This window comes from Malaclemys terrapin, chromosome 3 (assembly GCF_027887155.1).
Source record: "Malaclemys terrapin pileata isolate rMalTer1 chromosome 3, rMalTer1.hap1, whole genome shotgun sequence".
Classification (NCBI taxonomy): Eukaryota; Metazoa; Chordata; order Testudines; family Emydidae; genus Malaclemys; species Malaclemys terrapin.
The window spans coordinates 151,268,083-151,282,086 of NC_071507.1; the positions used below are offsets into that span (position 1 = coordinate 151,268,083).

The 14,004-nt window shown below is 39.6% G+C and overlaps 1 protein-coding gene across 1 annotated transcript in view; it reads right to left on the reverse strand.

Moving 5' to 3' along the window:
* KCNQ5 (potassium voltage-gated channel subfamily Q member 5) overlaps window positions 1-14,004 on the reverse strand; it is a 510,233-nt gene that overhangs the window by 20,877 nt on the left and 475,352 nt on the right. Inside the window, exons 10-11 of the mRNA XM_054024141.1 lie at window positions 13,375-13,595; window positions 3,726-3,834 (exon numbers count right to left, since the gene is read on the reverse strand). Of these exons, the coding sequence (XP_053880116.1) occupies window positions 3,726-3,834; window positions 13,375-13,595 (330 nt within the window). The remainder of the gene's footprint in view (window positions 1-3,725; window positions 3,835-13,374; window positions 13,596-14,004) is intronic.

Consider the following 14,004-nt stretch of genomic DNA (forward strand, 5'->3'; position numbering starts at 1 on the left):
CATCCCTTCCCACCCCCTCTCCTGAGCCTGCTGTGCCCTCACTCCTCCCCCCCTCCCAGAGCCTCCTGCATGCCACGAAACAGCTGATCTGGAAGTGTGGGGAGGGAGGGGGAGATGCTGATCGACGGGGCTGCCAGTGGGTGGGAGGTGCTGGGAGTGTAGGGTAGGGAGCTGATGGGGGGCCGCTGACGTATTACTGTGGCTCTTTGGTAATGTACATTGGTAAATTCTGGCTCCTTCTCAGGCTCAGGTTGGCCACCCCTGTTCTAATGATAGTAAAAGAGAAATACATTTCAAATTATAGCAGAGATGGAGTTTAACGAAAATGAAATTAAACCAAATTCATAAATGGGTAAGTATAAAATTAAAGAATTAAAGTTAGCTTACATTTGGTTAAGGATCTATATGTGTGTTTGTAAAGAAGGCTCCAATCAGCAAGTAAAAGAAGGCCATGAGAATAATAAGTAGCATTACTTATAGTGTGGGAAGGCTGTGTGGTTTCAAAATTAGCTAATAAAATAACGAACTGCAGTAACAAGACAAAGAATGTCTTAAAAGAAACATGCCCAAATCTTCTCACTGTTCTGCTGGTAAGCAAGGAATGGGGGGGAGATAAGAAAGGCAAGGTCTTGGGAAGAAAGGAGGCTGCAAATCTTATCGTGCTTAAGACTGGAAATAAGGGTGAATTGACTCAATTTGGTTTTTGGAGTCAGTAATTAGCAATGATATCACGTGTTTGTTAAAGGGTATAAAAAGTAAATTCTTAAAGGGATCATTGCTAATACCTGCCTGATTATGCTGGAGTCTACCAATATGGGTCTGAGCACCCCTCGGTTAGCCAGTTTGTAAGTATCTTGATCAAATGCCTATAAATGTTTTGTTATTTTTTGCATGACTTTTAGCTACATTATTTGAATTTCATATTAACACAAAATGAAAATATATGTATAAAAACATACAGCAGTTAGAGATAGAAAAGACCTCCTAAGTCAGCTAAGTTTCAGAGTAACAGCTAGTTTACTTCACTGCCACACTGGATAGTTATTCTTTACTGCATATTTCTTAGCGCTGATTTTATAAGTCCTAAGAAATGGAGGAATCCCACCATTTCCATTGGGACAATATTACACAGCCTAGTTGCTCTCACTGTCAGGAAACAGTCAGATATGTTGTACTATATGGTAAAATTTTTTATTAGTTTCTCCTTTTGACTCTATTTTACATGCTTGGGAAATGTGAGTTAATGGACACAGCTAAAAACTGCAGTGCTTTCTGTCGAGCCTGCAGGTCTCTCAGTGCAGGATACTAATGGCTAATTGCTGTCCAGGGACCCAGGACTGGGTCAGATAATACTGCCCATCCTGCCACCACAGAGGGGTGTACACTATGCACAGGTTGAAATATTAGTTATACGTGTACTGCTCTTGCTCTGCTGATGCTTGGTGTGGATTATGAACTGTTTCGTGCTGAGAGCTCCATGGTGAGAGCATGATCCCCTGGGGAATCAGGACGCTGATTCCTTTATTTTGGCCCTGACTGAGGCACATGGCACCATTTCTCTTACTTCACTATTGCTCTTACTTCACTAAACACTCTCCTCAAACACATACAACCATTATGGAGAACTTTCCCTGTCTTCCCATGTAACTCCCTCCCTCAGCTGGCCTGGCATAGGAGCTTGGAAGAGGTGGGGCAGAGGAAGCCGCGTCCCTTGTAGCCAAAAAGTTCAAGTATATGACTTTGAAGAGAGCCCAGTTTGCTTGAACTGTTATTGAACAGATCCATTGAGCGAGTCTTCAGTCTCCCTTGCTACTTGGAGGCAGTCAGACCTGTGAGCAATGGGTGCAGGCTAAGGCCCTTTCACTGAAGAACACATTAGTTCTTTATGCCTCCAGCCACTGCCTCTGCAGCGCACCAGCACTACCTCTCCCATTTTGATAAAACTTCCAGAGGATTTTAAAACAAATTTAATTTTTTTGTCATTTTACAGCAGTTTGGGCACAAACTTGAGGTGTGACTTTGTCTTTCTGAGGATAGCCTTTTGAAAAACAGCAATAGCTCTCCTCTGCTGCCAGAGGTATGTTCTTCTCTAAAGTGATAGATTCTGACATGGAGATGCACAAGATGGGAGCTGTGGGAGCACTCATTCAAGGATGTGATTGTCCCTATGTATTCACATGTAAATACTACTTAGATAATAGAGATGGGTCAGTCACACACTGGATGGTTAGTGTGATATATAGTTTTGTCCCCCTGCAGAAATTCTTTTCTACTAATACCACATGAAATAATACAATCTGTAGGGGAAATACTTCCAATTTCCAAAATATCTAAAAAGTATTCATGTAACTTTTGCAACTTGCTGATGACGGAGTGAGTGAAATAAAATCAATTATGGGTATCCTACTTAATTTTTGTCCACTTCTTATATTGGCTGAAGCATGTTTTATAGCAAATTATAAGCTCTGTGCATTGTTCAGAAACACTGCAGTCAGTTCATGATAGCATTTCCCCTACTAATTTATCTTTCAGTGGCAGTGCTTGTCTATAAAAATTGATTTGGTAAAGGAAGTATGAAGCTCTGTGCGACTGTAACAGTACCCATAGTTGTGGAAGCTGCAGTGACTGAATTTCTGGATCTAAATGTATGAGTCTTTACTGCTTGGGTGAAAGGATCAGGCCTATTAGTTTGAAGACTATAAATCTCACACATGGTCCAGCTACTTGAGGGGGCCAAAGACCCACACTTAGTTAACATGGGTTATATACATTTCTTTAGGGTCGTATTCTGATACTGTTACTGAAATTAATGGGACTACCTGAGAAATAAGGTGTGAACATGATATCAAAATGTGGCCACTGGTGTTTAGGTCACTTTCTTTTCTTCCCAAACTCACCATTACATGAACATATTTCTCTTTAAGTAATTTTGTGCGGCTTGCCACTTCGATAAAAGAGACAGAACTTGAGATTAGTTTAAAACTGTTGGAGTCATAACTAGATCAATGAATTGTCATCGACAAGGCTCTGCTTAGCTGCAGGACTATAATTGTTCTGAACTTACCAGAAGAAACTTATACCATAAAAAATATGCTATTGCAGAAAGATTTGGGAGTAAGTAAATTCAATACACAATGTCAATTTGACAGTGAGAAATATTAGAGACACAAGGTAGATGAGGTAATATATTTTACTGGACCAACTTCTGTTGGTGGAAGAAACAAGCTTTCAGGCTACACAGAACTCTTCTTTTCTGTTAGCTCGAAACCTTGTCTCTCTCACCAACAGAAGTTGGTCCAATGAAATATATTATGTCATCCTCCCCTGACTCTCTCATATTCTGGGACCAGCACAGCTACAGCACTGCAAAATGAGAAATATTATAACATTTCCAGACCTGGTGACAGACATTCAGTAAAGCTGCATCTGTATGTTGAGTGTATTTTGAATTACAGAATGTATATTGTAAATCAAGCTTCACTTTTCTCTTTCTCTTCCCATTCAATTAAGACCCATATTGTATAATATGTTTTTGAAATGTTGAAAAGAGGATAACTTAGAACTGTGGAAATATTTCAGCTTCTAGTAGGCATACTGCTGAATAGCAGTGGGGAGAGAATTATACTAGCATGTTTACTAGTGATGTAAAAACATAGCCATACAATAATTTCAATAGTCAATAACAGAGCTCTCAAATATTTCTTCACTAAGTATTTCTCACCCACCTGATAGCTCTAATGATGGTTCTAAGTGCTGGCGTGAGATCTTCTACTGATACATCACATTGGCATCCTCTCTCATCATAAACATCGTCTGTTCCAAGAGTGGTGTCAGCTACAGGATACATTTGCAAGCTAAATAACAAGCACTTCAAGACATTTAGGTAGCTTTCCTCTCATGCTGTCTATATTGGGAAATAAAACTACATTAAGGGAACCAAGTTCTGCTGTCTAGTCTAAACCTAAAAGCAGAGAGGAAAACAGAATTTTAGTAATGAGAAACAGAAAAAGGCCTGAGACCTATTAGATCATCAGTCGATCTCCCTGCTAGTGCAGGATTGTTCTCTATAGTCCAAATAGATACTGTAATACAAATACATTTATAATGCAGGTCTGCGTGGCATCTGAGTAGATCACATCATGTTCTCTATTTTAGAAAGAAGCAACAGGGTAACAGAAACCGTGGCAGAACCACAATATAGATAAAAGACACTGATATTGTAATGATGAATTATTAGTTATTATTTATATAGCACCATAAATGTACATAGCATTTAACAGAAAAATAAAGGATTTACTCCCTCTTCCAAAAAGCACATTTATTCTGTGTGAGGACAGCTGAATGAGCAAATATTCCACTTCAGGTAAAAACTGTGTTTAACAGAAGAAAGATATAGGATGAAATACATCCCAGTTCAGTTGGTCCACATAAGCCTTCTGCCTCTAAGCCATTTAAGAATTGCCTTTGCCTGCCATAGTGGGAGTTGAGGGAGCTCTCTGTAGTAGCTAGTCTTACGATGTAGAAGAAATCTGCTTATTTTATGCATAAAATATTTATGCCCGGTCCCCTCCCTAATGAAAGCTTGGATGCCTGCCAAAATTATTGATTAGTTTTAATAAACTATGTAATTATCCTGCTATATTATTTTAAGTTCACCAAAGCTACTAATAATTAAAATAATAACTGAAAACTGTACAGAAATGCTGTACTTTCCAGGTGTCTCACACTTCTGTCCCTGATTTAGTCTTTCCAATAACTTCCCCCATTTCTGGAATTTCCTGCTTTATCCCTAAATACCATACTAAATGAGTCTCCCTTTATTCTAGTGGTATTTTCACTAAAAAGCTGATTCTTCTCACTTACACTGGTGTAAATCAGGAGTAACCCTGTTGAAGTCAATAAAATTACAACTGTATAAAACCAGTGAAAGAGGAGATTCTGGCTTCTGCAGTTTAAAATAAAGCGCATTTCTAAATGGTGGCCTCTATGATACAATTCTTGGATCTTGTTCTAAGTGTAGCTTAATTAATGAAAGAGCTCCTTTAGTGGAACATTGCAAAGAAAAATCTGCATAAAGCTGGTGTTGAATGAGACTCATGCAATCTATGAAATTCTCCAGGCAGTTCACAGACACAAATATCTTCAAAATACATTTATAGATACACAACAAAAAGTTCTTGTAAATTTAAGCCAACACAAAAAAGAGGCACTTTTCTTAATAAATTGCCTTCTTTCTTTCTAATATTTCCATTAGCATGAGTTTCCCTCAGTAGGGTAGGAGCTCAACACAATATGTCAATGATGCTGCTGAGGAAAAGCTATAAACCTTATTTGATTTATATGAGAAATGTGCATATTTCTTTATAATACTTCAAGACTTGGAAATGCCACCCACCCACAGCAACGGGTGGGAGAAATTGATGGGGCCGTTGGTGAAAGGGAAACAGCCATAGTAGCAAGGGAGGGAGATGTTTGCCAAGGGACAATAGGTAGCTCCTTCCCCCGGGAATCTCTGGCAGCCATTGCTAGTTGTGGGAGAAGGGTGCTGATTGGCCAGCATTCCCAGCTCCCAGGATTTAGTCAGTGCAGGGGCCTTGTGGAGCCTCTTTCGGCTCTGTTCCAGCTGCCCACCTTACCCACCTGAACTAGGAATGGGAACCTGGTCTGACAGATACTGCAGGTCTAACCAATCGCCTATTTACAGGATCAGGAAGGAATTTCTTCTCCCATGGGCCAATTGGCAAAGGACCAGGGAGTTTTTTGCCTTCCTCACAGCACCTTCAACCCACAGTGCTCTGAGTAGGAACACGCTTGGTACCTAGCTAAGGTACTCGGGTGGTGGTGTTTATTCATCAGAACTTGTGGCTGGTTTCCAGTGCAGTTAAGAGAATAAAATGAATGGTGCCCAGAGGTAAAAGACCTGGGATTTTGGTGATGAGCCTTAGGCTCATGTGACTGGGTCCTTGTGGCCTTCATGGGCAGAGGTCAGACCTTGTAGCCCTTGTGGACCGAGGCCCCACCATGCTGCACCCTCTGTGCCCCTTGCGGGGGAAAGGAGGAAGAGGGTGCTAGGACTCAGAGAGAGCTGAGTCCTGGGGTGTAAGCTGAGGAGAGCCACCCTGTGTTATGAGTTCTATGTTAAGTAGCCCTGTAAACCTAATGCTAGTTATGGATTATATGGTAACAAGCCCTGTAACCCTGGGCCTATTAATGGGTTCTTTGGTAAGGAACTCTGTTATCCCCACATTGGAACCAATTAAATGCCTGGTATAAGAGAATATAGGTGATGGGCAGGTAGAGCCCCTCCCCATGTTAAAATTTAATAAAATTGTAATCCCATGCATATGTCTGTCCTCATTTTGCTGCTGTGTCCAAAAAAGTTTGGGAAGCATGTATTAAGAAGAATTTGGAAAATTTTCCAATTTGCATTCCTGATGAAATAGAAGTTTATGCTCTGATTAACTTTCCAGTGGAATTTTATGGACATGTATGCATTCCATTTATGAATTTCACTGCCATTTATGATTATGCAGAGATATATGGGATAAAATTATGATGTGAAACCCCACAAATTGCAAATAAAAATGTATGAGTTCATAACTGTATGTCATATGGTTTGGTGCACAAGTTATGCCTTGGTTTTGATTTATATTTTCCAAATGCCATATGTGTTTTCTGTAGTTTAGCAATGTACTTTGGCTACAGTAAAACTGACACTGCTCTGATCTTCCTCACAGCACTATACTAACAATGTTAGTGACATCCAAAGCATATCTGCCTGTTCAAGAGAAATGAAAAGCTTTTATCCTATTCCCTTTCATTTGTTTCCTGGGAACAGCCAGGTGCTAGCAACAATATTCCAGTATTGATCAAAGTCTAGAAACTCAGTCTGTCTAGCTCTGAACCCCTAAAATAATATGAACAGTAAAGTCTGATCTTGTTTCTGAAAGCACCAGGACAAATACTACACAATGTTGCACTTAGATACTATGTTAGACTACTCTAGATATTGTATGCTCAGATCAAATAAACACACACACACACAACTGTACAACATAATATGTGTTCCGAATATTTACATAAATTATTGAAACTCTTTCCTATCAGTTTAAACCAGGCTTTTGACTATATATTATGGAGGTAATAAATATTTAATATAGAAATTAAATTGCAAAAATATGGTTTAATATTTTAAACTTAATTAAAACCTGTGTGTGTGTGTGTGTGTGTATGTGTGCGTACATGCACGTGTGTGCAAGTATGTGGCTATTGTTTTATTTCTCAAACATGAAGCAGGCGTGAGGCAGTATTAGGTCTGGGGAAGGTTTTAGGCAAAAGTTGTATCGTCAGACAGAAAGACAAATAATGTTTCAGTGTTAACCATTCTTTTTTCAGTGATAGAAGAACGACTTTTTCTGTGATTCTCTCATTGTCATACGACACTTCGGTGAATTTTACCTTCAAAAGTTTTACAATGTTGCTGAATTCATTTGTACATTCTAAGGTGGTCTGATTATTTTCCCCTTACATGGTTAACTCTTAGGGCTAGCTCCACAAAGGGATTTAGGTGCCACGTTAGGCACCTATGTCCAAATGTTTAGAAAATCAAACTCTCTGCTCAGTTGCCACCTAACCCTGTAGGCAAACCCTGTAACCCTGAATTCCCTAGATGCCTTAGTTTCTGCTGGTCATGTCTCCTAGGTGCCAACATTTCTGCTGGAGGACAGGCTCAAAGCAGCCTCAGTCCTGATGCCCAGCTCATGCCTAAACCCCAGCGGGAGCCTCAGATTGGACATTGTTCACCTGTCTCACCTGTGGGGCTTAATTCAGTAGGCGTATTGAGGAAGGGAGAGTGCAAGCAGGAAAGAGAGTTTTTGACTCCATAGTCTAGTGGTTAGGGCACTCACCTAGAATGTGTGAGAACTGATTTCAAGTCCCTACTCCAATGAACATTTCAGTATTTTATACAAAGTGGAACCTTCAACAGGGGAGGCTGAGGGAGACCCATCCCAGAAAAGCCCTTAGCCCAGTGGTTAGGGCACTCACCTGACAGTTTGGAGAACTGGGTTCAAGTCTGTGTTCCACATCATGAAGAGTGGGAATTTGAACCTAGGTCTCCCATATTCTTGCTGAGTGTGCTAGCCACTGGCCTATTGGGTAAAAGAGGGCCATCGCCAGTTTTTGTGAGAAAGGACTGTCCTGGCTTCAGTGCTTAACTCCAGCTGACAGTTCACAGCTGTGAATCCTTGTAGAGGGAGATACCTCCTCATAAATGCCTAACTCCCTTTGAGGGGAGGGGCTTAGGCATATTTCTTTAAGATAAGAAGCCTTGTTTTTATTGGTTATCAAATAATTCATGCATGATCCTAAAATCTAAAATTCTGCATGTATAATGAACATTGCAAAAAGATTCCTATCTAATAATTATCAATTAGCTTTTAGTTGCTATTAAACTTCCAAAAATGCCCTGTAGAAATACTGGCAATATTTCATAGAATGGCTCTCGTTACTTAATTAAAAAGGAGCTCCTCCGTGTTTAGTGATGATAGAATCAGAATTTTTTCTAAAAACAGTTAATTATATACACCATAATTCTACAGTTAAAATTGCTGATCACATCATAATAGTGAATCACTAACTGATCTGTTATTAACTTGCCATAAAAGGAGAGTAAGAAAGAAGGATGATTTTGTTTGGATTCTTTTCAACTTTTAAAATTCTAAAATTTTAAAAATCTATATCTAACTGATATGTATCGATATAGCTATACACACAAACATATCTCATACCTATGTAAACAGCACACATGTTAAGGTATAGCCATGTAAGAAAGTGCAGGCTATGTGATAAAGTGAAGAGCTATGGGGGAAATATCATGCATCTTTGACTGCATCATTTGTTGTACTCTGCCCACAAAACCGCTCTGTTGGTGTGAGTTCTGAAATTCCAAACCCCTTGTCCTTGGGGGTGAGGTCACCACAGGAGAGTCTTCAGCCCAAATGCCCAGTTTTGGTCAGGGTTAGCAGTAGCAATGACTTCACCCCTGCAAGCACTCACCCCATTAGGGCCAACTTCGTCCTGGGCTTGGCTCCCTCTCCCTTTCTATTAAAAAAGCAGAGACTCCAGCTGCTGGGTAATGGCAATGAGAGTACTTGGCTTTAACCTCAGAAGGTTATGAAGGACAGTACCAACAACATTTTTAAAAACTCTAATGCATTCCTAAAATAGCAATATATTTGGCATATGCAGAATACATGCTGTGCAGTATGTTATAATGGCTAAATTGGCAGTATGATATAATGGCTAAACTCAATTCATGGTTTCACCGCTCATGTATGTGTGGTCATGTGAAATTAATTCAGGTAAAACCTTTGTACCACACCACATTGCATTCTCTCTCTCTCTCTCTCTCTCTCTCTCAGAGCCCAATTGTGCAACCCTTATTCATACTGCTAAACAGTTCCTTTGACGTCATTGAGTACTCATCTATATGAGTAAAGTTTGCCCAATCAGACCCTCAATATGTATTGTAGATATTCACATTGAATGACAGAATCATAGGGCCAGACCATCAGTTGATGTAAATTGAAATAACTCTATTAAAACCAATGGAGCTATGCTAATTAACAGCAGAAGAAGATCTGGCTCATAGAGTTTAAATTAGAATGGTGGATTATGTTTTATAAGATCTTACTAATTAATTACAGTGTTAACTATATGAAAATTAGAGGAGATATGTTATCGGTTTAAACAGTCACAGAAATATTACCCTATTGACTGACATCAATTAACATATTGCTAACAGTACTACAGCTTTTTATCCCAAGGTATTAGATCATACAAATCCAATAAGGAGACTAAAGACACCAAACGGGTTAACTCTTAACCAGTAATTGCTAACTAATGAGGGCTTAAAAACAACTAAACTAAGGACCTGCCCCAGATCAAATGAACTCTAGATGAGGGAAAGTTGTGTGTGTTATTGAAAGAAAAACTGTCATTTTTATAATACATAAATTACATGGTAATAACTAAGTATATGGGGGATGAAGTATACATTTGCATTCTTTCCATGATTTTTATAATCTACTCACCCTGAGGATTCAATGTAAGTACTCTCAGGGGAATGGAAGGGCAGAGAGTTCATGTGAGTTTATAACTTTCTGCCGTTAAGTTTAGAGATAAGAACAGAAATCAACTATTTCCTTGGAGAGGCCTTTTCAATTAATCAAATGAAATACGTCTGTAATTTCTCAAGTGTTGAACACTTTGGTGTTTTATTCAATAAACTGAGCAATGTCTTTAGGTTATACAGAATGCTAAATATCTCCTGCAAAGGCTCGAAAATGGTGGAATACAATGTAACAGGGTGTGTTGGCCCTTATAGAAGGCTACAGCCTGTTCCTAATTTCATCTCAGAATGGGCAAAAGGGTGATTATTAGACTATTTAGGAATAGGTCCTGTTCCTCAGAAACCAAAGACGCAGCAAGACCTGGAGTAGGGCTTTCCACCAGGAGAGCTGGGGAAGCAGCCTTGGAGAGTCTGTGGAAAGGTTCTGTGAAGAGACAGGAAACATAGGGAAGGATAAGTTGTTCAAGGCCTGATGAGGCAGGAGAGAACAGAGCTTCTCATTCCTATGAGGGATAAGATTTTCAGTAGAATCAGAGACTGTTAGTGAGTCCTGCACTAAGGGGATGAAGACTCAGATGTGTGGGAAAGTAAGTGAAGGAAAAGCCTGAAGCAATGCAGTAGTTCAGTGGGCTGGAGGCCTGTTGTTAGCACCTGCCTTTATCTAGTGATGCCAGGCTAGAGCTTGCAAGAAAATGTGAGAGGAAGCCCTTTTCACTCCCCTGTGTTAAGGATGGAAGAGCAAGGTAGAAAAGGACTATTGAGTTGTTTGGTTCTGGAAGGATGAAGAAATTCCTTAGCCTGGGGAGGTCAGTCAATCATTGGTACCTGCCTTTCATCAAAAGAGATGAACCCTGATACAAGAAATGGACCACTGAGCTCCTACACTAATAGGTGACAAAAGGCATGGCTCAAGGAGGGTCAAATATGCGTGGTGTTTTGTGTTTGGATGTTTGTTTATCCCAGAAAGGGAGGGTTTTTGCTTTGGTTGGAGGGCCAAAGTACCAAAATCACCTGGCCAAATAGTCAGTGGAAGATCATCATAAGGAAGGAAATTGAGGTAAGAATACATTACTACAACAAATAAAATGCTGTCGTTCCATTCAGTAAGAAGAAAAAATGTTCTAAGCTAAACATGCAGTTTATACACAGTCTATTGAACATCCACCTGGAGACAGCATTTAATAACTGGAATCCATAGCAAGTGAGGAAAAATTTTGAACACACCAAGGTTGGTAGTGCATATCTGAGGGATAAAAGCAAGGCTGAAGAATGTACTGTGTGAGGTTGCTAAGTGTTGCCTATAAGTAGTAAGCAAGCTGGACATCAGTTTGATGACACTGATCCCAGAGGTTGCTGGACTGAGTCCTACAGTGGAAACTTTACCAAAAAGCTGGAGTCACTTAAAGCTGTTGCTCCTTCTGCTGCAGAAGAGAAATGGATGTATCTATTGGCTGTTTTACATAATGGTAGATGTGCAGCTGGAAACTGCTGACATGCATACAGTCTGTGGTTACTCTGAGGAATTGGAAAGTATTTAAGTGTATTGTGAAGAATTATAAACTATATTTAGTTTTTATCAGTAGAGATTCCTGCAGATGCAATTCATGGCACCTTTTCCCTAAAACAAAGACTGCACGGGAAGTTCCTACTTATTTTGATGAGGCTTCAAGACCATAAGTTACAGTATGTCTAGGGGAAAATAATGGCAATCTTTGCAAAGTTTGTTCAATGAGCATGGAGAGGAAATGAATCCGTCAATGTGATGTGGCTAGAGGAGTATAAAATAAGTGGTAAAAATTAAAAGGAATATTACAACTGTGCTCAGCAAACTGCATTAGTTGTCAGTTTATGTCTAGATGCAGTACTAGTGGTACTGATTTTTTTTACCTATAAAGACCTTTCTGGTTTGTATCTTACTGACCACTTTCTGTTTCATTGTTCTATCATAGCTGTTGAGATCAGCCGGGGCTGTTCAACCCCCAATCTGAAAGTCTCAGGATTTGTACATCTGAAGATTCTCAGAGAAGGACCCTAGTCTCTGGATTGCTGATCCTCAGATGGTCCGCTTGTTTTGTTTTCAGCCATGCAGGGAATGTTGCTAACCCTGATTATTTACTGAGGCTTTTCCTGAAGAGGTCTGTTGAGTAGGAGGCTCTTAGTTGTGGTCTACGGTATATTTCAGTTCTATGTATGTGCTAATATGTGCTCTTAAAGAGATGCAGATAGCTGAATCACACTGGTCTGATTATTTTTATTACCCATAATTATTAGAAATTACATACAGTACATGATTACTGTCATGAAAAGAGATTAGCGATGTCTCTATTTTGCTGCTTCCCTTGTATTCCCCTATCCTATTGTTTACATGTGGGCCTTTCAGGAGGAAGTCAAATCTTTATAAAATAGGAAAATGTGATTATAGAAACCTAAAATTGCCAGGGAACACTCAGGCAACTGCAATACCAAAAACTACTTTTAACTCATTTTTTTTTAAATTGATTATATTTCAAGTTGAACTTTGACAGACTACAAGTTGCTTGGCTCTCCCTATTCTTGGCTGTCACTAGGCTCCCTTGCTATCTTAGTCCTCTAGCATTGCATCTGGTCTCCGCATCCTTGGTTCTCCTGGACTAGAGGGGCCACTGGGTCCATGTTGATGCAGCATCATAGAGGAAGATCTTTGATGAAGTGAGGGTTACATTAGTGGAAAAACGGGATCTTTGTGAAAGTGCTTAGCTGTTGAAGGAGAAGGGGAGAGTCATAACCTCAGGTCCTATGACTCTCCTATACCTTCCCTAAAACAGGAGTCAATGTGGACGAAACTTGGAATCTCCATTCTGTGGGAAATTCTGACACTTCAAAATGTCCTTACACAAAACCTTGATCTTGTTTATCTTTTATTTGTTAAGGTTGGTCTATACATAATTTACCTAAGAAAAAACCACAAAAATAAGGAAATGAAAAGTTAAAGCATATAATAGTACATCTCCCTTCTCTGCTCAGAGACACACAGCTCACCACTAGCACCGCCACCAAACAGTACACCACAGAAAAAGCACAACAGCTTGAACTCTAACCTAGCCGGGAAGCCAGCTTTCCAGTACCCCCCTCTCCAAACTCGAGTATCTGCAGTGGTTTCCTAGAACTGTGGAGAATGGATGGTTGTGGAAGTCTGGCTGGTTTGTGGTAAAGGGGACATGGGGACAAGGCATAATGGAAAATACGCATGAAAAATATCTTACCATCTGCCACTGGTTTTGGCTGAGAACTCTTCAGACGCAGTGAAGGTCTGAAACGAGTTCGGTCATTGAAGCTCCAGCTCTTTTGCACTTTGGTTGGGCTGCTCTCTGCAGTAACGTCAGTACCTGGTGACCGTCGATCTCCAACTGATGCCTGCCTGTTCTTAATACTCTGCCCTCTTGGGCTAGCCATCCGTACCCGCTCTTTAAAACTTAACTTCTGGCTGTGAAAGAGAGAAAGATATATTATTTCATATTTAATTCATTCCAATTTCCTTTGTAATGCCATAGACATATAGATATATTTATTTCCAGCAACTAAACAAAAGATAGCACAATGTAGATTTTTAACCAGTGTTTCATGGAATATATTCATTCATTGGGATAACGCTCATTTGAAATAGTATAATTCTATAGAGACATTATCATTGATAGTGTATAGTGATCGCAGTGATAGTGTATAGTAAATCTAACAAAATGTAATCCAGTAATAATGGTTTAACCTTACAGACATACTTTTAAGGTTAGGACTTAAATTTTAGATGATTACAAATATATTTCCATGTAAGACAGCCCAGCTCAGTGCATTTCTGATCATCTCTACAGATAAACAAGACAAATTGTTCTATTATT